Source organism: Psammomys obesus, unplaced genomic scaffold, assembly GCF_907164565.1.
Source record: "Psammomys obesus unplaced genomic scaffold, mPsaObe1.curated_primary_1811, whole genome shotgun sequence".
NCBI lineage: Eukaryota > Metazoa > Chordata > Mammalia > Rodentia > Muridae > Psammomys > Psammomys obesus.
This window is the reverse complement of record NW_026592118.1, coordinates 13,562,470-13,589,782: the sequence shown is the minus strand read 5'-3', so window position 1 is coordinate 13,589,782 and position 27,313 is coordinate 13,562,470. Positions and strand designations below refer to the sequence as shown.

Sequence of the window (27,313 nt, the reverse complement as noted above, 5' to 3'; positions counted from 1 at the left end):
TAAGTATGCAGAGAAAATTAAGCTGTGTCATTTTTTCTGCAGCAGGGTTATTTGATTCGTTTTTACTTTACTTTTTCCTTGAGGGAAAGAGCTGTCTTCTCCCCCTCGCCATCCCCATTACTCAGCACAGAGCCTCATATTCAGAGTGACAGACTAAGAGATGAAACTAGCATTGTCTGTACTTGGGAAGATTCTTTGAAAACAGGTCATATTTTGCCTGAAGACATGTAAGTAAATAGGTTTTTCTAATTTAATAAGAGTTTTGTTTACAGCATGGCAAGTTAATGTGAATCACTTGGGAACCTTCCACCATTCTCCAGAACAATAGCAGCAACTGCCACCACAACAAAAGCAGTTTCACTGCACTGCTACATAAGGCAGAGATTAGGGCAGTCTTCAATATTTCAATAGTAACAAAAGACCTCCAGGCAACATTCCATTTCTATCATATAATCAAGGGAAACCTAACACTGGAAAAATTTATGTTAAAGGGAGTGATAATCAAATAAGTCTCAGCTTTCTAATCTCCTAAATAAAACAAGCCTAAAGATATGTATAAAGCATACTAGATAGTCTATATGGACACACACATTTTCTGTGAAATTAGCTAAAGACTTCTAGCATTCCCCTTTCCCATACCCCCCTCTTCTACCCTGCCCTCCCACCCCCACCTCCATTTAATTCTAACACTAAATGCCTTGAAACGTCTTACGGAAACCGACTACCACAGAGGTTTCCTGAAATATACATACATATATAAAACGAGTTACCGTATATCGGGAGACAATGATACCCCTAGAGACCTATCAAAGAAAAAGCCCAGTACAGGGTATGGGCTACCTCTTTCTGAGTTGTTATTCAGTAGAGTCTCATAAACACCCTCCCTCCAAATTCTAGGGTTGTTTTTTGCTTGTTCGTTGGTTTTTGCCATTGTTCTTGGTGACCCTCCAGAACTTGGGGTAAAACCCTACTGCTAAAGATACCACACACCTGACATGGAAAAATTAAGCTGGTACCACCCTAGAAGCTTCTTCTTTACCAACTAGCTTTCACAGTGATGGAAGGCTCTATGCATCCTACCAGGGTGAGATGTCATCAATAGTCTTACTTGTGAATGCTATAAGCTATAATAATGACTAGAAGAGCCAGAGGGAGTAGATGTCTGGAATGAAACAGTATTTGTCAGACACGACAGCTCAGTTGCACACATGAACTCACAGCATCGGGGCTGCACAAGATTGGCACAAGATCAAGCAGCCTAAGTCCCAGCCGAGACAGGGGAGGGTCCATGAAGTCCACCTCTGTCTGAGGTGCTCTTGGCAACTAATGACTGCTGGGGTGTGAGAAGGTGGATTTTCTTCAGGAATGCAGGCCTGAGGGGTCACCTGTGCTCCAGTAGACGGTCACACATCCATGCACACATAGACGGCAATACATTGAGCCAGTGGATTCTTTTTTATGTTTTTTAAAAAATTGGGAGAGAAAAGTGAGGGGGAAGGTTAGGAAAGGAATTAAAAGGAAAAGGGTAGAATGGTTTGATCAAAACACATACGTATATATGAATATTAAATAAAATATTTTTAAAAGAGAAAAAGAAATAGCCAGAGACAAAAGAACATCTTTTTTCTGAAACCTCAAAGTCTGTAAAGTGTCCTGGGGCTGCTGCTGCGAAATGAGAAAAAAATGCCTCTAACATCAGATAGTTATCATCCTCAGCTCAAAATGTATAGATGTCCGGAAAGTCACCTTTCTATAGAAAAGAAGGGTATAACTATTGTGCTTATAGTGCTTTATGCTTTGGGTAGGAGACAGGAGAGACGGCTCAGCATTAAATGCACTGGCTGGTCTTCCAGAGGACCGGGGATCAATTCCTAGCCTCAGCACCTATACCGGGGTTCACAGCTATGTGTAACCCCAGTCCCACTTCCTCTTTTGGCCTTTGCACATGGTACACGGACATGCAGACAGATGAAACATCCATATGCATAAAATGAAAATATAAAAAGTAAAACAAAACAAATGGTGCTTTGAAAAATTGATCTTAAAGAACCAGATGAACTCAAGTACTGTTGGCTTTCTCAATCACCAGCTAAGGTTTCTCATGTTACAAAAGGAAGAAATGGAGACAAAAATAAAAAATCATGTTGAAATTATTCTTGGCAATTTAAGAAAACAGATGCTTCATACTAAAGTTCCATTTGGCAGATGGCGTTTAAAATGTAAGGAGGTAATATGGATTGGGTGGAAGAGAATTAATGAAGATGGGCAGATGGGTGAAGAATCAATAAACAGAAAAACCCCATTCAACAACTTCACACATTAAAATAAAATTTTGAGCCACATATTGAGATTCAGTGAATACCAGAAAATTGAAAAAATTAAGGTCTGGAATCTGTTAGACAATATACGCACAACATTAAGAAAAACACAAAGCAATCTGAACTTGTTTTTACAAATAAGTCATTGAAAATATTAACTACTCATGAAACGGGTTTAATCACCTTGTTAATCTATTAAAAATACTATCAATAATTAGCTACTTCAGAGACTAAATGCCTTTCTAAAAGGATTTTTTTTAATTTTTAAAACTTTCCCATTTATATATATTTATTTACTTATTTTAGCGTGTGTATGTGTAGGTCAGAAAACAACTCGGTCCTCTCTGTGGGTTCCAGGGATCAAACTCAGGTCATTAGACTTGGTAGCAAGTACTTTTACCCCTACCCTCACCCAAGCCCTAACTATCTCTCCAGCCACTAGAAAAACTTTTACACCTGTTTATATTGCGTGTAAATGTTTAGATAAAACTTTACAGGAAGCAAACTGCATTGTCTCTGAGTTTCAGAGGCTATTGAGTCAGACTGTGAAAGTAGGAGCTCACACTGTGACCAGGACACATGGAGCTAAGGTCACCTCTACAGATTACTTCAAACTTTCTGATGCTGTTGATTGAGCTGTAATGATCCACTCAGTAAAACTACCTACTAGAACTGGGATCCAATCAACAGGTTGCTAACTCTCAGCCCACTCAGTCAATTACAATAACGCTGCCATAGTTGTGCTACTTAAAAAAAAAAAATCAAAACAAGCAAACAAGCAGGATTTTTAAAAATAAACAAAAACCAGGGGGAGGGGGCTAGGGAGATAGATCAGCGGTTAAGAACACTTGCTTTTCTTCTTAAGAACCAGAGTTCTATCCCCAGAATCCATTGCTGGCTCACAACCATTTCTAAGGCATCAGATTTTTTTTTTTTTGAGTGCATTGTATACATGTGTGTGCATGTAACACACACTGAAAATTAAAAATCTAAACATATTTTCTTTCTTAGGTTCTTAACTAAAACATGCAGTCTTACACCATAGACTGAAACGGTAGTCTCATTCCAAGAGCTCTTAGCATGTGTGTTCCTAAGCATTCTTCTACCTTGTGTTACATGGCTCACTGCTGATAATCTTGCTTTCTTGTCAACACACATTAACAGATGGGGAATGCCCACCAAATTAAGCAAGAGATAGGAAATTCCTTTCCTTGAATTGGTAATAATATAAATTTGAAGGCAAATTAAACATCACAAAAACAAATTCATTGGAATTTTGGTAAATTTAATTTGAGCAAGGAGAAACTAAAATGACTTTTTGTTTCATGTGGCCTATGATTCCTTCACTCCTTTCTCCCAATGGAAAAGTTTCCTTATCTTTGCATTAAATTTTTTACATTTCACAAAATGTTGCTATGCCATAGCAATGTGCCTTACTGACAAAGCATTACTTAGATGACACTTTTGTGTTTTCATACTCTTAATTTCTTTTAGTGAAAGACAGTATTTAGAAAAGAAGACCTAGGTGCTTGCCACCCTGCTGTGTGAGAGGGTGCCAGTACCTACAGGTCCTCTGGGAGCAGCATCAGGAAATGTACATATGCATGTATGTATCTGACACATCTCTAGAAACCATGCTTCACACTCAGTCTTCCAACTCTGCTCTAACTCCACTCCATGATTTCCTATCAAAAATCCCAATTCCAGGCTTGCGATGCCTTTCCCAGAGGGAAATCGAATTCCTACATCCTTAATATATGCATTTATTTACTCGACGGCACTAGCCTACCAACGCAGCCTTTCCAGCTGGCTTTACATCACTTCTTACTAACCAGATAACTACTCTGTTCCCTCAGACACTGGGGCACACTACTGCCAACACTGCTGCCCTGCCCGCTCTCTCCTCTCTACTGTGTCTCCTAGGTATCTGGACTCTAGGCAAGAATGGGAAAGAATTAGCAGATAGGCATTGTCTTAGTGTTTCTATAGCTGTGAAAACACACCATGACCTTAGTAAGTTGGGAAGGTGTGGTGGCTTGAATAGAAATGGCCCCCTAGACTCATGTGTTTGAATGTGTGGCCATAGTTCGTGGCACTATTAGGAAGTGTGGCCTTATTGGAAGAAGTCTGGGCTTGTTAGAGAAAGTGTGTCACTGCAGAGGTGGGGCTTTGAGATTGTCAGAATTCAAGCTATGCCTAGAGTGAAACATATCCACTCTCCTCCTTGCTGACTGTGGATCAAGACAGAGAACTCTCAGAACTTCTCCATGTCTTCCTGGACACTGCCATGCTTCCCACTACATTGGTAATGGACTAAACCTCTGAAACTGTAAGCCAACCCCAAATTAAATGTTTTCCTTTATAAGAGTTGCTTGGTTGTGGTGTCTCTTCATATCAATAAAACCCAAACTAAGACATAAAGGGTTTATTTGGCTTATACTTTCATATGGCTGTTTATGAACCAGAGGCAGGAGCTGATGCAGAGGCCATGGAAGAGTGGTGCTTCCTGGCTTGCTCTACATGGCTTGCTCAGCCTGCTTTCTTATAGATCCTAGGCCCACCAGTCCAGGGACTGTACCACCCACAATGGGCTGGGCCTTCCCTATCAATCACTAATTAAAATGCTCTATAGGCTGGCCCCAAGCCCAATCTTTTTTGGTTTTATTTGGTTTCTGGTTTTTGTTTTTCAAGACAGGGTTTCTCTGCGTAGCCATGGGTGGGTGTCTTGCACTCACTCTGAAGACCAGGTTTGCCTCAATTTGCCTATGTCTGCCTCCTGAGTGCTGGGATTAAAGGTGTGAGCCACCATGCCTGGCTCCACAGCCCAATTTATTGGAGATATTTTCAATTGAGGTTTCCTTCTCTCAGATGACTACAGTTCCTGTCAAACTGACATAAAGTCTAACCAGCACAGACATCATGATATTTAATCATTTATCGTAATCATTGACCTTCCCCCAAGGCCAATATTTAACATGTCTTCTTTGTACACTCCATCTTAAGGAATCAGTAACTGGCTATGTTGGCCTTTCAACATTTGACATGAGAATGACCTACAAGAAATGGTTTTCAACTGTTAAATCAGAAAAGTTTCATCAACGGCCCTCACTCCAGATCATGACAATGTAGAGCAAAATATATTATAAATACCTTTGAAGCAGAAGAAAAGCTTAAAAACTTTGATCATTTACAAAGCACAAGAGGGAAGCACATATAAAATTTAATTCAGATATTAAAATTTTTAAAAAGTGCTATATTGTGTACTTTTATAGCATTCCACACTGCTTCATGATGAATTAGGAAATTCAAAGAAGGATACTCAATTTGTAAGTAAGAAAGCCTGTCCAGCATTCACAAGAATTAGATGACAGAGCAGATAAAGCCAGCAGGTGAACAGGGGCAGAACTGCAGCTCCTTCTCTGAGTGACTGTTGTATTCTTACTCACTGAGAAGCCCTGTCTAAATTCACAGATCATCCAAACATTGTCACTTGAAATGTGTCAGGAAGAAAGACAAATGCCTCTCTTGCCTGGAGCATCAGACCAAGAGATTGAAAATATTACAAATCTACACTAACATTAGTTTTCAAGACAGCAGGAGCCTGAGTCCACTTTCAAGTCCAGACTAGATATAAAGCTCATTACACACAGCCCTGCTTTGTTCTGAGCCTATCAAAATACGGCTTCATTTAAATTTCACCTAAAATGCCTTCCCTCCAGATGCTATCCAAACTTTATCTCTTCCTTTGTTTGATGATACCACTGTTGAACTATTGGACTATCTCCTTCCCTGGAGCAAGCCAAGAAGCTTGGAGTTATAAGATTAGAAATCTGTCCCAGTGTCTGGGGCTCATTAGCACAGACAAACACCAACATGACATTTACTGCCCAATCTCTTCACATCTGTGGTTTAGGATCATGAAGTGTCAAGGACAGGACTCAAAGTAACTAGCTGATTTAAGGAATACAGTGTTAGCTACCACAGAGAAGACTCCACGAGGCCACAAAACCTAAGCTTTATTTTCTTCACCAGCTTTATTTTCTTCACCAACAAGTCAAGGATTACACTCTCCTGGCACAGCTCCTAGGCCAGCCATCTAGACAGAGATCCTTTGGTGAAGACTAAGTAAATAGCTTGCTGCCCTCTGCTTTCTGTCAATCTTGCCCAGTTCCACTATTTCCCACCCCATTTCTGACAATGGCTCAACTGATGATCACTGGAGGGTGACATCAACATTCATGACTACGGCAATGTCACATGGAAGGAAGAGAATAAACAGATGAATAAGTTCTTTGAGCCACTTGGGGAAAAGGAATTAATCTCCCACAAAAGATTACTGTGCATAAATAGCTCCCTACTACGATACAGGCCAACATTCTTTTTCCACAGTGATTTAGCATGTTAGTCACATAAAATATAAAAAGCCCACTCGAACTTAAATCCAGACAAACTGTTTTGAAAACATCACTGTATTAGAAGAGTCGCCATTACCTTAAACTCTGACAGCCACTCCTCCACAGCCCCTATCTCTGAGGTGAACATCTTTCCACATTTGTTCCACACCTTCAACCTGAAAATGGACACAGAAAAGTGTGAAATAGTTGAATTAATTTATAGAGGTGTTCCTATAGTTAGTTACTCCTTAATTGGGAAATTAGTTGCAAACATTAGTGCATTCATTTAAAAACCAATGTCCACAAGCAAACCTTGATGCAAGATTCTAACAAAAATATAAATATCATAAAATAATACAACTGCCTCTACAATTTTCATTCAGCTTTCAGGAATGCAGTCGTAAAACATTAAAAAACTCTTTACTTTTAATTACATAATTTCAAAAAAGCATCTTAAAATTGTGAAAAAGACTAGAAAATAAATTATGAAAACAGATCTACCCACAAGTGACTTTACAGAAAACATTAAATTGCTTTGCATATATTTTACTAACTAAGCAAGCCATTTGTACTCTGTCTCTCTTTCTCTCCCCTCCCTCCTTCCAATCTTCCCTCTTATATAAAGAAAATGTGAAAAGGAACTCCAGAGAATGGGAGGGGCTTTGGAGGAGGAACATCCCCCCTTTGGGGGCGGCACTTCTTTGGATAGTTTAGTATCTAGAAAAAAAATTTTTTACAGACAAGTGATAATATTCAAGATAAGGCTATACAAGAATGATTACTCAGAAGGCTGACTTTACCTAAGCATAAATACGATGCATACAGTGAAAGAAAATGCAAAAATTTCTATCGCATACAAAACCTTCGTTAAGGTACAATCTTCTCCCTTCATCCATCTATCTGTACAGTAGACTTAGACATGTTTCCTGAGGGAAAACAGTGAGTCTATTCAAACTCTGAGTGGCCCGAGTCTGGCACACATCTGACTTAGAGTAGGTTCTAATCAGTAACGTAAACGTAGCAGGAAGTGAAGCTGGACTGTCAGAAGCTGAGTTCCGGTTCCACTGCTTACTTGTTGCATGACTTTGGCAAGGCATTTGCCTCACTTCTGAAGAAATGATAACCACACACCCCATTCAAAGGGATTGTTCTGAGGATTAAATTTCACAATGCAAATAAAAACACTCATTACTTTTACTCAGTAATAAAGAATACCACAAACTCACAGAACCTTTGCTCCACTATCTATCAAAGTCTACAGACAAATCTAAGTGAAAAACACAGGTTCTTGCCAACAAATATATTAATTCATGGTAACTTTAGTGATAGATATCTTAGTTTTTTAATAAAAAAAAAAAAAGAAGACCACTATCCTTGGATCAAGTCAAGGCTATCAGAATTTTTTTTTTTTACTGTGTTGTTGATTTCACAGAATTGTCTCGATAAACGGAGTTTTGAAATAATGTTCAAATATTACCCAAAGCATTGCTGGATCAGGTTATTGCCTTTAGAATTCAATAAAAGAAAAAAAAAATTGTATCTTCAGCTCCCAGTATTGGGAAGACTCTCCTTTAAAGCAGATGGGTTACATCTATATTGATTCCTGTAAATTGTAACTGATTATCTTGATTCTAATAAGGTTGATAGTAGAGCTTCTGTCCCAACTCTGTCTACCAAAAAGACAAGTTAAACTTTATCTGTTGCTTCAGGATACATTTGTGTGTGTGTGTTGTCGCTGGGCTGTTTTGTTTTTGTTTTGTCTCGGTTGGTTGGTTGGTTGGTTGGCTACTTGTTTTTTAGACAGGGTCTCATTACATAACCCAGCTGCCCTCAAATGCACACTCTTCCTGTTTGAGCAGGGCTGGAATTACAGGCACGTGTTAAGCCACATGCTCAGCTACTTTACATTCTTGTTTTCTTTCCACCTCTACCCTCTACCTACTGACATTATACATCCTTTAAGTATATATTTGTGAAACAAAGCAAATATGCACTTTCTTTTTCTATTCTACTGCTTAATAAATGATAAATGCATTATTGCAAATAGGCCATAATGCATCCATTATAAATAATGGGTGGTAAATTTTTTTTCATAAAAATTCAAAACAAGTGAATTTAAAATTAAGACTACTTTTTACACTATTAAGAATCAATAGGATGTGCAAAAGGCATAGAATAGTCAAAGCTGTCTTGAAGACCTGGACTTCCAGACAGCAGAGTTTACTGTAAAACTTAACAAACTCTACAGCTAAACCAACATGGTATGCTCAGAGGGATGGAAAAATATGCCAAGAGACCAGAGCAGAGCAGGTCAGAAATGGACCTACAAACACACAGATATCACAGAATATGTAAGGACCATAGAATATGTGACCTCAATTCTCTCTCTCTCTCTCTCTCACACACACACACACACACAAACACAAAATATAGCTAGAATGAAACAGATAATACCACATATGCTACTTTGAATAAGATGTCCCCCATACATTTCTGGCATTTGAACACTTGTCTCCAGTTGGTAACTGGGGAGGACCAGGGGGAGGACTAGGAGGCGTGGCTTTGCTGAAGGAAGTAAATCACAGGGAGGAAAGCTTGGAGGTTTCAAAAGATAACTGCCATTTTAAGTTAACTGTCTCTGCTTCCTGTTTATGGGTTGAGATGTGAGCTCTCAGCTGCTGTTCCAGCTCCTTGACTGCCTGTCTGCTGCCATGTTCCCCACCACGATGGTGAGCCCCAAATAACTTTTTATCTTCTGTAAGCTTTTTTCCTCTTGCGGTTTATTATTATTATTATTATTATTTTATTTATGTCTTGCTATGTAGCTCAGACTAGATTTGAATTCATTACATAACCCATACTGGCATCAAACTCTTAGCCACTCTCTTGCCTCAGTTTTCCAAGTACTGAGATTACAGGTGTACACCACAACACTCAGAACCCACAATAATTTTAAATTATGAAGTCAATTCAGTTCCTGGTGGATACTATGTTAAGAAATAAGTCATGTATACAAAAGCAAATAAGCCAACCTCAAAAGCAGATCAGAATAGAATGACAATGACTGAGCAGTTGGGGGTGTGTGTGGGGAGGATGTTGGATAAGGTGAATATATTCTGGCTTTCTAATGTGCACACATGAAAACTGCCAAGAGAGTAGATCTTAAAAGTTCTTACCATGAGGAAGGGGGCTACAAATGGGATACAAAGTAAATAAACTGTAACTAATATAAAAAAATAAAAATTTAATTAAAAAAAAGAGAGGAAATAAAGTTTTCACCATACATACAAAAACAAGTATGTGAAGTGATGGAAGGAGTAATCTGTTTGATTTAATCACTTTAGAATGTAGACATATCAAAACATTATGTAGGTCAAGCTTGTAATACCAGCACTTGGGAGGCGGAGATAGGAAAATTCAAAGCTAGCCTGGGTTGAATAGTGAACCCAAAGCAATCTTGGGCTACACAGCAAGACCTTTCATCAAAAGTAAAAACAAACAAATGAACAAACAAACACCAATCTGAAACATGGTGTACATGATAAACATAGGTATCTTTTTTGAGATGAAGCCTGGCTGAGGCTGACCTCACAGTCAGAACCCTGCTGCCTCTGCCTCCTGAGTGCAACAGACACAGTGTTGTCAATTACAGCTTAGTAAAGCTTTGAAGAAACCAAATCCACAGGTTTTTTTTAAATCATTGCAAGGTGATTTTTAAAAACTTTTGGAAATTTTTTGAGATTATAATCACAACATTTCTTCTTTCATTTTCCTCTCTCCACTGCTCAAGTTCAGGGTCTCTTTCCTCAGTTGTTATTGTACACGTATGTGCATATGGTACACAGATACACTCCTAAATGTACCCTGACTATAGTCTGTTTATGTTACTTGTATGTATGTTTTCAAGGCTCACCATTTTGCACAACCAGCTGATGTGCTCTTCCCTTGGGAGGACCATCTCTGCAGTTTCCAGCTTTCTTTGGTGGCCTACAGTCCTTTGTAAGGTTGAGGCCTCATGGGCTTTTCCCTCACCCTTTGGCATGTCCATTGGGGTCAGCCTTGTTCAGCTCACATTTGGGCAGTCATGTTGGTAAGACTTTATGGGTCTTTATGACTTCTGACATTTTTAGGAGACAGAGTCTCACAGCAAACTCCCTGATCCTCTAGGCCTTTTAAACTTTCCACCTCTTCTACAATGTTCCCTGAGCCTTCGGTGTGGGATGTCTTGTGCATGTACCCATTGGGACTGGGACCCACAACTCTGCATTTTGATTGCTTGTGGTTTCCTGCTGTGGTCTCCATCTTGTTGCAAAGAGAAGTCTCCTTGATGAGGGGTGAATCCTATACTTATCTGTGAGTATAAGGACAAATATTTATAGTGTTGTCAGTCATTATGCTGGTTTAGTAAAGTGGTGCTTGTAGATTTTCCTCTAATATCCATGGTCTCACTTAGTAGTTAGCTAAGGTTGCAGTACTAGGCGTGATTTCTGTTTTGTTGAGGAGGTCTTAGAAACAAGTAGAATACTGTTGGTTACTGCCAATCTATGTGTGCCACCACTGCACCCTTAGGTTATTGTGCCATGCTGGTTGCTATGGCTCATAGGTGTTACAGCTGGGTAGGACAATTGGCTGGCTCCCTCATTTAGAAGCTTAAATGGTACCTACTGGTTCCTTGAAAGCTAGTCCTCAGGAAGGAAGTATCCAAGTCAGTTCCAGGTCAGGGTCTCTGGGCCCTGTTTCTGAAGTTCATGGTGTCTTCAGCAATAGGGACTTAACTTTCATCTCTGGGCAGCAATCAAGGGCAACAACAATTGTATATTTTGGGAGTGTCTTGGACAGCTCTGGTCAACAACTCAAAAGAGGGTTCCTCATGCCTGGTATTTGTTAGGTGGTCTTTGACTCTTGGAGGGAGCATCACCAACTCATATTAGAAAAGTTCATTAAAATTATAGATGTAATATATTAATACACAGAATTACATATATTATAGTTTTTTTCAGGTTAACAGTTAATAACATGATTCCAGGTAGTTTTTGTCTGACATCCTTATTGTTATACTATTAATATATTTATATTATATCCTTCTTTTCCCTAAAGAGGCCCCCTTTCCCATGCCAGATCTCTTAGGTCCTGCTAATTCTATTCCACTTTACCCCCTCCCCCTTCTTCTGTACGTACCCCCTTCCCTCTCCCTAAAGAGCCCCTCTTTCCTATTTCCTTGATCAAGTGACTTGTACCCTGCCTTTTCTCTCTCTGTTGTTCCCCAACCTCTTTATCCTGGCAATGTTCTGTTTTACTTTCCTGGTTTCTGTAGTTACTACAGGCTGTACTCACATGTGAAGATTTAGAGCTAGGAACCTCCAAAAAGAGAACATGCATCTTTCTGGGTTACTTTATCTGATCTTTTCTAGTTCTATCCATTTATCTACCAAAGTTCATGATTTCATTTTTTTCTTTATAGCTGAATAGTATTCCATAGTATACATTTATCACATTTTCATTATCCATTTGTCAATTGAAAGACATTTAGGTTGTTTCCATTTCTTAGCTATTATAAAGAGATCATCGATGAAAATAACTGAGCAAGTATCTGTAGAATTGAATGTCTTGTCCTTTGGGCATATCCCAAGAATGACAGCTGGATTTGAGGTAGATCTATTCCCTGCTGAAGAACTACTGTACTGGATTCCATTCCCCACCAGCAACAAATAAGTATTCCCCTTCCCTGACATCCTCACCAGTATGAACTCATTTGTTTTATTGATATTGGCCATTGATTTGGCCATTCAATCTGAAAATAGTTTTAATTTGCATTTCCCTGATGACTAAGTATGCTAAACATTTTTGTTTCTCAGTCATTTGTGTTTCTTCTTTTAAGAACTCTCTGCTTAGTTCTGTAACTTTTTTCTTCTTCTTCCAAGACAGGGTTTCTCTGTGCAGTTTTGACTGTTCTGGACTTTCTCTGTGTAGTCTTGACTGTCCTGGACTCACTTTGTAGACCAGGCTGGCCTCGAATTCACAAAAATACACCTGTCTCTTCCACCTTGGGTGCTGGGATTACAGGTATGTGCCACCGTGCCTGGCCTGTAACCCATTTTAAAAATTGGATTGTTTTCTTGATGTCCAGTATTTTTTAGTAATTCATATATTTTATATACTAAGCCTCTATTACAATGTTTCTCAACCTTCCCGATACTATGACTCTTTATTACAGTTCCTCCTGTTGTGGCGACCCCAACTATAAAATTATGATACCCTTCTCCAAAATGCATATTTTCAGCTTCTTGAGAATTTCTTAAATTCTGTTCTTAGTGACTGGTCATCGATGTCCTGTTCAGAAAGTTACTTCCTATGCCAATGAGTTCAAAATTGTTTTCTTTCTGTAAGATTCAGGGAACTAGGTCTTAAGTTGAGGTCCTTAAGTCATTTGGAGTAGAGGTTTGTAAAAGGTGATAAACATGGACCTATTTGCATTTTTCTACATGCACTCATCCAGGTGGACTAGTACCATTCACTGAAGATACTCTTTTTTTTTTTTAGATTGTGTTGCATTTTTAAAAAATTCTTTATTAATTACACTTTATTCACTTTGTATCCCCCCCGTGGCTCCCTCCCTCTAGTCCCGTCCCAATCCCTCCCTTCCTCCACCCTCTGCATGCATGCCCCTTCCCAAGTCCACTGATAGGGGAGGTCTTCTTTTCCTTTTTTCTGATCCTAGTCAATTAGGTCTCATCAGGAGTGGCTGCATTATCTTCTTCTGTGGACTGGTAATGCTGCTCCCCCCTCTGGGGGAGGTAATTAAAGAGCAGGCCAATCAATTCATGTCAGAGACAGTCTCTGCTCCTATTACTATGGAACCCACTTGGGAAGATATTTTTTTCAACATTCAGGTGTCCATAGGTGTGTGGTCTTATGTCTGGGTCTGCAATTTGATCCACTGATCAATGTGTTTGTTTTTATGCTAATACCATGTTCTTTTTATTATTATAGCTCTGTAGCACAATTTCAGATTGAGAATGGTGATATCTCCAGCAGCTCTTTTATCATTCAGGAGGGTTTTACCTATCCTGTGCATGTGCATGTATGTGTGTATTTCCACATGAATCTGAAAGTTTTCCTTTCAATTTCTGTGAAGAATTGTGTTGGAATTTTGGCAACAATTGCATTAAATCTGTAGATTGCTTTTGGCAGGATGTCCATTTTCACTATATTAATCCTACCAATCCATGAGTCATGGGAGATCTTCCCATATCTAATGTCTTCTTTAAAAGTTTTTATCATACAAGTCTTCACTTGGTTACTTAGTTTTCCCAAAATATTTTTTAGACTATTGTGAGAGTCTATTGTCTCCCTGATTTCTTTCTCAGTCTGTTTGTCATTTGCATGTAAGAAGGCTAGTGACTTTTGTATATTAATTTTGTGTCCTGCTACGTTGCTGAAAGTGTTTATCAGTTGTAAAATTTTCCTGGTGGATTTCTTTTCAGGGTATTTTATGTATAAAACCAATCTGCAAATAAAGGTACTTTTTACTTCTTCCTCTCCTATTTGTATCAAGGTAACCTTTAAAAAAATCATCATAATGGTGGTACACACTTTTAATCCCAGCACTCAGGAGGTGAGCAGATCTCTGAGTTCAAGGCCAGCCTGGTCTACAGAGTGAGTTCCAGAACATCCAGGGCTACACAGAGAAACTCTGACTTTAAAATAATAAAAGGCATATTAACACTAAAAATGAGACCTAAATAATTAATGTGTTTTATAGGAAAGACTAATTCTATAAAACAAAAGATACATAGTTAAAGTAACAAAAAAAACAATCACCAGTTTTGTGACTGACTAAAACTTTTCTTTGTCCTTACCCCACATTCATAATATTATGTCATTGATTTAAACAATTTTTCCCATTAGACCCAGGCTCCAAGATGAGCCACAGTTACAATTAAAGGCATTACTAATGAATAATAGGGCAAAATAGAAAGTGACTACACAATAAAACAATGACTTAGAGAGTTTCTGTCTACCAGCAAGCAGTAAGAGACTCTCCACATTTGCTACTCCACCCCTGCACTGCCTACTGAATATGGAGCCTATTAGCACCACAGCAATGCCTTGATTATGTAACTGTCAGTTCTCCACAAAGCTGGATATATCAAGCAGTACTCAAAATATACTCTTACATTTTTTAAATGCTTTATTCTTTTCAAAGGTAAAAGGAACAAAATTGAAATACAGTTTCCTGCTGGGTAACTAACTTCCTATTTTTCTTAAATATGTTCTAGAGCACAGTAGTTAAAATTATTTTAGACAGTACAGTAAGATTCTAAGTGGCATTTAACAAGTGTAGTCTATGAAATAACTGTTATATTTCTAACATAATAAAATCTTCCCAAATCTGTCACTGGATTCCATTCCCATACTATATTCTTGTTTTAACCATAATAATGACCAAAATTCATCATTTAAAAGTGTCGTCTCATTAGGAATAGCGCTACCTCAAGATCCAGCTATTCCACTCCTAGGCATATATCCAAAGTATGCTCAAGGACACAACAAGGACATTCGTTCAACCATGTTCTTAGCAGCTTTATTCGTAATAGCCAGAACCTGGAAACAACCCAGATGCCCCTCAGTTGAGCAATGGATACAAAAATTGTGGTATATTTACACAATGGAATATTACTCAGCAATTACAAACAAGGAAATCATGAAATTTGCAGGCAAATGGTGGGATCTAGAAAAGATCATCCTGAGTGAGGCATCCCAAAAGCAGAAAGACACACCCAGTATATACTCACTTATAAGCAGATACTAGACCTATAGTACAGGAGAAACATACTAAAATCTGTACACCTAAAGAAGCTAAGCAAGAGGGAGGACCTTGGGTAAGATGATCAACTCTCACTCAGAAAGACAAATGGGCTGGACATTGGAAGAAGGAGAAAACAGGAAACAGGACAGGAGCCTACCACAGAGGGCCTCTGAAAGACTCTACCCAGCAGTGTATCAAAGCAGATGCTGAGACTCTTAACCAAACTTTGGGCAGAGTGCAAGGAATCCTATGAAAGGAGGAGGAAATAGTAGGACCTGGAGAGGTCAGGAGCTCCACAATATTTTGCCCAGAACCAAAATATCTGGGCACAGGGGTCTTTTCTGAGACTGATACTCTAACCAAGGACCATTCATGGATATAACCTAGAACCCCTGCACAGATGTAGCCTATGGCAGCTCAGTCTCCAAGTGGGTACCCTAGTAAAGGGAACAGGGACTGTCTCTGACATGAACTCAGTGGTAGGCTCTTTGACCCTCGCCTCCTGACGGGGGAGCAGCCTTGCCAGGCCACAGAGAAGGACAATGCAGCCAGTCCTGATGAGATCTGATATACTAGGGTCAGATGAAAGGTGAGGAGGACCACCCCTAACAGTGGACTTGGAGAGGGGAATGGGAGGAGATGAAAGAGTGTGGGATTGGGAAGGAATGAGAGAGGGGGCTACAGCTGGGACACAAAGTGAATAAACTGTAATTAATATAAAAAATAAAAATTGAATTTAAAAAGTGTTGTCTCCAAAGATATACAGCATTATAATTGTTTTTGTTAATCCCAAAGACCACCAACCAAAATCATGGTCAAATTAATTAAAGTAAGCAATTAATTAAAACAAGCTTTTTCATTTGTGTACATGGGCTGCCTACGCTTCCCTTCAAAAAGTCAGCATTAGACATAAGCAAAATAAGGCAAAGGGATTTCCAAATGAAGGATTTGACAGGCAAATATGTGGGGTACAGGAGCAGCATAGCAAAGTAGTCATAACAACCTTTTGAAACAAAGGTAGGGTTGCAAGATGGTGATAACAACCCTTGAAACAAAGACCTGGTTGTCATTTCCTGGACCATGTAGTACAGAACCATTTGTAGTTAAGGTTACAGGTGGGGCAGAACCCAATCCTTGAGAAGCAGAGATTTAATCATGAATGAACAGGAATGAACCTACTTTCTTTTTACTATAAAATGCCTTTCAAGTCTAAGACAGAGGCAGCCTGGTTCATCAGTTTTATCATCAACCTACTGAAGAATATAAAAAACTTGAACTATAAAGCTAATATTTTTTCATTCTTATTATAATATCTTATAACCTACTTCATCACGAGGTATTCATTATAAAGTATGACAAAATGTTTATATATATCTTATTATTTTGAAAATCAAGTATCTTCATGGATAGTGCTATGTCACAATTTTTGGGCTGGCGAGATGGCTCAGAGGTTAAGGACACTGACTATTCTTCCAAAGGTCCTGAGTTCAATTCCCAGCAACCACATGGTGGCTCATAACCATCTATAGTAAGACCTGGTGTGCCACAATTTTTTTCAATAATTTATTTATATTTCTTTTATGTGCATTGGCATTTTGCCCAAACTATGTCTGTGTGAGGGTTTCAGATCTTGGAGACAGTCATGAGCATGTCTGTGTGAGGGTTTCAGATCTTGGAGACAGTCATGAGCTGCCTTGTGGGTGGTGGGAATTGAACCCAGGTCCTCTGTAAGGGCATTCAGTGCTCTTAACCACAGAGCCATCATGATTATTTTTTTTTTAATTTATTGGGGGGGGGCATGTGAAGGTGAGGGGACAACTTGCAAGAGTCTCTCAATTAACCTGTGGGTTCCAAGGACTGAACTCAGGTCATCAGGCTTGTAAGCAAGCACCTTTACCCACTGAGCCTCCTCACCAGCCCCACATCATTAAATTTTAAACTTCTCCCCTGTGTGAAGAGCCCATTGTGACAGCTAATTAAGTGCTGTCAGAATGTTCTCACAGTTACAAGGTGAAACTCAGGAAAATCGTGTAGAGGTAACTGTTCAAATTATGTCACATAACAAAATTGATTCCATCTCTGGATTTCACTGGTAAGAGGCTGACTAAAATGTATAAAAAAGCAGATGATGGGGTGCTGCTGGCTGCCCATGAAACTACTGCTCAACACCTAAGGAAAAGCAGTAGGAGAGGTGTGGAAATCTTTCTAAATGTCCATTGTATAAGCTTGCTTTCCATAATGACAAATCACTTATCTGGTTACTGAAATTTGAGCATATTTTTTTTAACTCAAGGAAATATTTTTTGAATAAAACATATTTTACCTAGTCCACAGACAAATACGAACATGTTGGAATGTCAGTGTGCTATGGCAACCAGCCCTGAGGGTGCCTGTTGGGAAAGGTAGGACAATAGAAGGAGAGATGGCAATCACGCCTCTCATTTCCATCTCCCATTCTTCTCAAATCCCCCAGAACTTCAGAAAAATACCTTGTCCGGGAAGAGGATATCTGATATGAACTCTAAATGAGAGGTTAGAAAGAAGTAGTTTTCAACAGCCATGTTGACATCTGAACTAGTCCTAAAGCTGCTTTGACCAAACCAACACAGTGAACACAATATCAGGACCCTTGCATTGGGGTCCCTCCTCATGTAACTCAGGGGCACCGTTAATGAAGCCCAAAGCACCATGAAGGCTGTGCAGAAAAGTACTAGGGGCCCTGCAGAGCTATCAGCCATGAGGCTCAGCCAATCTTAAACACCCTTGCCAAGTGAAGCCTACACGGAAGCAGAGCTGGGCTAAGCCACTAATTTTGATAGTGGTTTGTTGGGGAGCAATACACACAGAACATTATGACCCTCTCTGGGGCTATCTGTTTCTGTCTCTCTCTGCCACCCTCCCTCCTCTAACCCCTACCCTCTCTTCTGTGTTCTCTCTGAGTCTTGCTATGCAGCTCAGGCTGGTCTCAAACTGGCAATCCTTCTGCCCCTGCCTCTCAAATGCTGAGATCACAGGTGTCTGCCACCATGCCTAGCCAAAACACTATCTTTAATATTTATAACATACCATCTCTGTGCAAGGTATTATTGAAGAGCCCCATAACTGACTTTTGAAGGTCAATACAATAAGGAATTCAGAGTTGATAGAATAAGTAACAATCATCATTACTGAAATACCTATGTATCATTTCATCAAAACTTAGAAGTAGAAAAAGGCATATTAAAACTATGGGGGTCACCCTAGCTGAAACTCCTAGCAGCAGGGATATGGATTCTGAAGTGACCACTTCCTATAGCCAGGCAGAACTTCCAGTGGAAGAATAAAGATACCAACCCACCCACAAAACCTTTACCCCAAAATTTGTCTTACCTACAAAATGTGCAGGGCCAACGATGGAGCAATGATTGAGGGAAAGTAGGACCAACCAAAGAATGGCCCTACTTGAGACCCATCCTGTGGGAGGGAACCAATCCCTGACACTATCAATGTTACTCTGCTATGATTGCAGACAGGAACCTAGTATAACTCCTCTGGGAGGCTTTACCTAGCACGTGATGGAAACAGATGCAGAGACCCACAGCCAAACTTTAGACAGAGCTTATGGAGTACTATGGAAGAGTTGGAGGGATGACTGAGGAAGCTGGAGGCATAAAGGACTCCACAAGAAGACATACCGAGTCAACTAACCTTGGCCCATGGGGGCTCACAGAGACTAAGCCACTAACCAATAAGCATATATCTACTGGCCCTAGGCCCCTGCACATACATAGCAGATGCACAGCTTGGTCTTCATGTGGATCCTCCAACAACTGGAGCAGAGACCCTCTCTGACTGTGATGCCTCCCTCAGGATCCTGTTCTACTAACTGGCCTGTCTTGTCTGGCCTCAGTAGGAGAGGATGTGCCTAGTTCTGCATCAACTTAATGTGCCAGGGTGGGTTAGTACCCATGGGGGACCCTTTCTCTGAAGGAAAGGGGAGGATGGGGAAAGGGGTGTGTGTGGGGGAAACTGTGAGGAGGGGGCTGCAATAAGGATGTAAAGTGAATAAATAAATAAATTTAAAAAAAACAAAAACCCAATCATTTTTATTGGGAACTTCAGTATAAAATGGGCATTGAGAGACTAGAGATGGCTAAGCAGTTAAGAGCACTTGGCCAAGTTCAGTTCCCAGCATCCATGTGAGACAACTCACAACTGCCTGTAACTCCTGCTCCCAGGGGGCTAACCACCTCTTCTGCCCTCCATGGGCACCCAGGCATAACACACACACACACACACACACACACACTCATGCACACAGAGAAATAATAATGATAACAACAACAATATTTTAAATGGTCATTTAGAAAAAAGGTTCACAAAGTTCTCAATAATACAGTGCTAGATTTATCATTTCTAGGACTGACTAAGTATAACTCATAAAAAATAGGACATAAACTACAAGGTTCTTAGTATCTTCATAGTCTTATGTAAATCATTAAAATGAGTAGCATGAAATATGCGATACACAAATTCATTACATTGATGGACATTGACAATTTTTAACAACTTAATGTTTCAGAAAATGATACAAGTGAAAGGCCATAAAATATACATATTCAACCCATACTATCTTAAAATATGAGTACACAGATAATTTCCAAATGTTAATATTTTCTGAAGGGACAATTTATGTTGATGACAGAACCCACACAATTTTATACATAATACCTTTAAATTAAAACTCTGAATTTTGAGACTTAACAACCCTTCCAGAAAGTGGAAAGAGGAGATAATCACAACATATTTGGAAATTATATAATAAAACTACAAAAAAAAAATACAATTTTCTGCCACTAGGAAACCAAAAATCATCAACCTCATAGTATGAAAGACATGCTTGGGTTTTTGAAGTTGAGACAGCTGTCCTAAAACTCCCCATGTAGCCAAGAATAAGCCCCCTGTCTTAGCCACCTCCCAAGGGCTAAGATCACAGATGTGCGCCATCATGCCAGGTTTTGTTTAGTCTGGGGATCATACCCAGAACTATACATGATGTGCAGATTTTCTAGCATCTAAGCTATGTTCTTGGCCATAGAATGCTTCTTAGAACAAATGCTAAACCTGAGGCATGTGCTATTCTCATATCAACAAAAAGTGCTCATTTCAACATCTGTGTGACTCTTACTCAAAGAAAATTGGTCAAGAGGTTGAAGGTAGTTCCAGAAAGGCTGCTTGAATGCTTACTCGGAGAGATTATCTGCAAAGACTCTTGCAGACATTCAATGAACAGAGGTGTAGCTTTACCCTCTTGAGGAAACTGGACATGATAGTTAGAGCCCAGATCTCTGTTATCACTGTCTGTCACTTCATGTGCCATATCATTTGCTCCCTGGCTCCCTAACTAAAGTGCTATATAGAGCCCACAATGGTTATTTTATCATTGCGTTTCTCTCCAAACTCACAGGCACTTCCACATCAAACCCATGAGTCTCATTTTCCTAATTCTAAACTCTTTACATAGGTCTCTGGTTGGGCCCCGATTTCCTTATGCTGGGCCTGAATATAACTGCTTGCCATCCAGAGACTAGCTGTCCTTAGAACAGATGTTTAACTATGATCCAAAAGTTGAGACCAGGGTAAGACTTGGGTAGGTAAATTTGTTAAGAAGGGTTCTTAAGGGATAGGAATGGTAACCATATCTAGCATCTGTGTAAATATAATAACACTGGAGAAATCTAACAGGATAAAACACTTCTGTCAAGGAAACCTAAAATTCTGTAATTTTCCTTAGCAACGAAGTTTTATAGAAAGAGTTCATATTAGGCTTGGAATCAGTAAAACCTCAAGATCTTTTAAAAGCAAAACAAAAGAGCTACCAAACAGATCACTCTTATTTTGTACTTACCTAGTTATACTTTCAACATTTAAGCTACAAGATAGCCTTGTTACATTGGCTTATACATAACAGGTATGTAAATACTTGTTTCATGGATAAATACTTAAATAAACATAAAATTTTGCTACTTTGGGCCATGGATTCTGTTCTTAGGCTATCCTCCAACTGGTCTTCCTGCCTCTACCTCCAAGCGGTGGGATTGTGGGCTTATGCAACCACATCTGCTTCTGTTTTGCTGTGGGGCAAGCCCAGGGCTTCATACATGCTCGGTAATCACTCTTCCAAATGAACCACATTCCCAGCCCATTTCTTAGTTTTAATAGTACATTTACGTCATTAACTAACCATCTCTAGGTAGGTGACATCACAGTCTTAAGAGTCATCCTAAAAAGAAGTGTGTGTGTGTGTGTGTGTGTGTGTGTGTGTGTGTGTGCGCGCGCGCGCGCCTGTGTGCATATATGTGACGGTTAGAAGACAACTTGCTAGAGTCAGTTCTCTCCTTCTACCATGTGGGTTCAGGAGATCTAACTTAGGTTACAGGGCTTAATGGCAAGTGTTTTTACCCTACTGAGCCATATCACCAATACAGGAATTTTATCCTAAAGAAAAAGTAGGGATCAGAGCTAAAGACATGTAAAGTCATCCAATAATAACTGTTAGTGTAATAGTAACAAATGATTTTACCCAAACTGGATATAGTCTGAGTACAGGAGGTGTCAAACTAAGTAAATATTCATGTTAAAAATCCATATCCTAATATAGTTAATATAGGAAAGGAATAAGGTTCTATGCTGATGAGAGATCCAGATGAGACAATAAAATAGAAATCTCTGAATAAGAAAATAGGAGAAATGTCAAAGAGGAAAGCATTAACTGTAAGGATTAATTACCAAAACAAAATCTGATGGCCTAGGAACATAACAATGACAACGGGATGAAATCAAGGGAAGACAGATTTTCACTGATGGAGGGAAACCTTTAAACAAATATGTTGGCAATACATTTACAGTTATGAAGGTTTATTAGCTACTTTTCTATTGCTGTAATAAAACACCATGACCAAGGCAACTTATGGAAGGGTTTATTTGGGTCTTACAGTTCCAGAGAGACAGGAGTCCATCACTATCATGGCAAGGAACATTGTAGCAGGTAGGCAGGCATGGCACTGGAGCAATAACTGAGCACTCACATCTTGATGACACACTGGGAACTGTTCCAGTCTTTTGAAACCCAAAGGCCAATTCCCAGTGACACACCTCCTCTAAGAAGATCACACCTCCTAACCCTTCCCAAACTGTTCCACCAACAGGGGACCAAGTATTCAAACACATGCACCTATATGGGGCCATTCTCATTCAAAGCAGCATAGAAGGTAAGAAGAATGTCCTACTTTTTGCTTACTGTCAACAAAGACATTTATTGTAAAATGTTCATGTTTAACTTTTCCATCAACAAACATAAATGATTCTTAACATGAGGATTTGTAACTCCTAACCTTATTCAGGCCTTATCTCTATTACCCAGCATACAATGACTATATATTAATCAACATTTAATTAAGGAAAACATTATTTTGTAAAAACGGCTAACGCCATTAAGTGGATTCATACTTTTTTTATGTTATTGGCTCTAAGCAGAGAAAATGACTTTAAATTTAAAAGGACCTTTCAGTTTCTTTTAAACTATCCAACAGCTTGCTTTAAGTACTGCTTAAGTACTTTAAGTACTACTCTCCAGTTAGAAACTTCCTTCCTTTTTTCTTTTCTTTTCTTTTTTTTTTTGTTCTTGCCAGAAGACTTATCTGTAAGATTAAGTAGCACCTTCCCATTTATTAATCAAATAAACTATAAAATATTTAGAAAAAAAATGTTGTGCTTTCCTTTAAAATTTTTTTTTCTGTATATGTTGGGGGGTGCTTTCAGGGTGAGAAGAAGGCATCAGATTCCCTTGAGTTGGAGTTAAAGGTGGCTGTGAGCCGCCCAATGTGAGTGCTGGCAACCAGACTAAGGTCTCTGGAAGAGCAGCAAGTGTTCTCAGCTGCTGTTCTATCTCTCCAGTCCTTGCTTTTCATTTTTGAAGGACCTATGGCATTCATCTAAAAGCACAAACCTCAAGAAAAAAATATTGAGAACTTTACTACCAGGGTGAATCATTTGTCATTTTATGTTTTATTTTCAGCTTTAAGACAGGGTCTCATGTAGCCCAGACTGGTCTGGAGTTCATAGTGATTCTGTTGCTTCAGCCTTTCAAGGGTTGGTATTACAGGGCTACAGGTGACATCACCACACCTAGTTCATAATTTTATTATTTTAGTAATATTTTATTTCTGGTTGTTGTTGCTTGCTTGGGTGGTTGAGACAGGGTCTCACTATGTAGTCTTAGCTGGCTTGGAACTTACTATGGTAGGCCAGGCTAGCATTAAACTCACAGAGATCCACCTGCCTCTATATCCCAAGTAAGACCCCCAAAACCCAACTAATTTGGGTTTGAGATATAGCTCAGCTAAGAAACTGCTTGCTTGGCATGCACAGGCCCTGGGTTCTGTCTCTAGCACCGCAATAAAATAAAATTTTAAATAACAATATATGACATTCTTTAAAAACTTTAAAGCTTGAAATTGTGACAGTAATTATAGGCAAAATTAGACTCAGGTATTATTAGCATAAATGCATCCAGTATCTAATAAATATCTGCTGAATAAAGGAGTAAATTTCACCCATCACAATGCTTGTCAAATTTGCCACCTGCTCTCCATCTCCACAGCAACTCCGAGAGCCTGCGCTTTATTGTCTCTGCACAGTTGCTCATGCAGCCTTCCTGCTCCTGGACTCCTCCCTTCTGCAGAGCACCATGCACACTGCTGCCATTTTGATCTTACTGAAACATCCTGCTCTCTCTAAATATATGCAACCGTCATATCCAGGTCCTTCATATCCAAGCCACCCACAGAAAGGCCATAATTTACTGATTTCAACTTCCTTCATCCTGCCTCAAGCACACTAAGCCCTTCCAGCCTCCGTGTGACTGACCATTCCTCTCTGCTGTCTCCTTTTGCTTGTCAGCTTCTTACAGTCTATCCAGAAAGAACTCCAGGGTCATGCTGATGAGGTGTGTGTGTTCTCAAGGAAAAATGTTTGGGGAGAACCTTAGCACTGCATCTGTGAGCCACAAAGCCTCGCCCAATGGCAATAGAGACTGATTAATATATGTAACCACTTAGACAATCTGTTATTAGAAATAAAAATTACATACTTCTTAAATATAAGAACACCATAAAATGGTATTTTAAAATATATCATTAGGTAGAACTATGCAAGAGAAATTATTTGATGAACTAACATTTTTTTCCAAAATATTTGTATCATCGTTCACAAAATATAACTGTAGTGTATGTTAGGTAATTCAAGTGTTATCTCAGTCAGACAAACTTCATTTAGCTCCAATGACTAAGACACAAAAATCTTAAAGGCTGCTGACAGATTTTAAGAGGCTGCTGTAAAAAGAAATTGAACTACAAAAATTCTCTGCAGAGTACTCACTGACATGATTGTTATGTAAATGCATAGTAAGCAGCCCAGTGATTAGGAATGCTTTTCATATATTCACTAGACCAGAGCCTCAGGTTGACAGTTCAGTCATTCAACCCCTGTCAAGCTCACACAGCTTATGCAGACTATAGGCTGGCAGCCCCAGTGTGGGAACAAAGAAAGAGGCTACGAACAGGCAAAAACAAACAGACAGGGAGATCATGTTAAGGATTAATACATGTCATATTTTTATATTTGCAAAATTCAATATTACTATCTATTTAAATTGCAACATTAATAATTCAACAAGCCATTGCTTGCGTACTGAGTATAATGCAAGGCTTTCCTATTCTTTCACACTATTGGCAAAAAGACAGTAAGCTCTGCTCTCTGTCCTGAAGGAGACAACGAGGGTGGGAGAGGGAGAGATAAGTGAGGAGAAAATCAATCGAAGGGATACCGCCATTTTGTGGTAGGATAATTCTAAGTGCTTAGCAGCATGATTAGATTATGATCTCTGTGTGTGCCTGTGTGTGTGTGTGTGTGTGTGTGTGTTCAAGCACGTTTTGCTGGCATGTTAGTACACACATGTAATCCTAGAACTTGTCAGGAGGACCCTATCTAAAACACAAAAAATGTTGCCCTTTTTAAAAAGTTTGTTGAAACCAGGCATGGTGGCCCAGTACTCAGGGAGGCAGAGGCAGGCAGATCATTTTGAGCTTGAGGTCAGTCTGGTCTACAAAGCAAGTCTAGGACAGCCAGGGCTGCACAGAGAAACCCTGTCTCAGAAAAAAGTTTACTGAAAATTCTACTTATATATTAATATTCTGATATTTATAGTTTTAAAAGCATATTTAAGTATACACTTAAAAATAAAATGTTGAGCCCACTCCATGTCAATATAAAACAATGATATTGAGATGAGTGACATTGTTTCATATTTTTGCAAACTTCTTTACTGTTTTGGCTTAACAGAATAACCTCAAAAACACTTCTGATTGCTGTGAGGTCCAACCGGCCTTTAGCTCTCTATCAAGCTCAGGCTGGCCTTAAACACACCAAACCTCTTGCCTCAGCCTTCTGAGTGCTGAGATTTACAGGTGTAAACAACTATATCCAGACTTATTTTATTTAGTTATCCTTTAGTCAGAGCCCCTACATAGGCCAGGCTAAAACTAGAATTCCCATTTCTTCTGACTCAGCTTCCCAAGTGCTAGGATTACAAGTGTACTAAACTGATGTGGTTATTTTGTTTCATTAAGGAGGGGAGAAAGGAAAAAGAGAGGGCGGGTGGAGAGATCTGCTCATGGCAATTAAACTGAGAACAAGAGGGCTGCAGAAAGGACATGGTAGAGAACTAGAGGGGAGGTCTTCAATTAAACTCAGATCTGCCACTTAGCTGCATATGATTTTGGGGAAAGTCTTGGTTTTAGTATTTTCCTCTGTCGGAAACAAAAGAAAGGAAATGGCCTAAAGAAACTGCATCATTACTTAGAATATAGCTCACTGGTGGCATGTGTGCTTGCACGAGCTTACAAAGTAAGCAGCTTTAGGTTCAATTCTTAGCATCAAATAATAATAAAATACATCAGTAGTATTCACCAGGCTGTTCACATAGCTGTAATAAGGGTGCTCCAAAGATGCACAAGTTATGACCGAAGTTTTATGCCAAAATCAAGAGAGAAGTCTTACTTTCTCACAAGTCATAGTTCCTGTTTTTCTTTTGCAGAATGACAAACACAAGTTTGCTCCACTCGGGGACCAAGACTTTTATTCCATTCTGTAGTTAATGATATTCACTTTCAGAACTCTGGTAAACTGCCTCCACATGATGAAAAGAACTCCCTTGTACATATTCAAAACTAGGTTTTCAGCAAAGAATCTGTAAAATCTGACTAAATACAGCTCCATTTGAATATGACTTAATTTTAAAACAAAAACAAAGTAGCAAAAAATTTACAGATTTACATAGCACATAGCTAAAGCATGTAATGAAAAAATGCTGACATGGCTGAGGCAACTCAGTGTGGTTGGAGACCAGAGGGTATCGCAAGCATCAAAGAGATGAGCATGAGCCAAAAGACACACTGTACCACGTCTGCTGGCTGTAACAAGGGCATTATAAAGCAGATAATATCGAGCTGCAGCTGTAATGCAATTAGCTCGAATTAACTTCATCCCAGAAAGCACTGCATTCGGTCTTAAATTTTCTACCTTGAAAACCCAACCAGGTCTGTCGGTAGCGGCTCTTGCATCCTTAAGAACACAAAAGCCCATAAACTCTTTCTCTTGGTCAAACCAAACAAACTTAATCAAACTAAGAATTTAGCAGCTTGCCACTGTAGTACTGTACTGGGGAAGTGGCAGAGGAGGCAAAAACAGCTATC

At 39.3% G+C, this 27,313-nt stretch overlaps 1 protein-coding gene across 4 annotated transcripts in view; it reads right to left on the bottom strand.

The window, feature by feature from the left end:
• Window positions 1-27,313, bottom strand: part of Hycc1 (hyccin PI4KA lipid kinase complex subunit 1) — a 74,377-nt gene that overhangs the window by 38,746 nt on the left and 8,318 nt on the right. For all 4 annotated transcript variants that reach the window (XM_055612621.1, XM_055612626.1, XM_055612627.1 and 1 more), the window contains exon 2: window positions 6,810-6,888. In XM_055612621.1, the coding sequence (XP_055468596.1) occupies window positions 6,810-6,860 (51 nt within the window). In that variant the 5' untranslated portion in view covers window positions 6,861-6,888. The remainder of the gene's footprint in view (window positions 1-6,809; window positions 6,889-27,313) is intronic.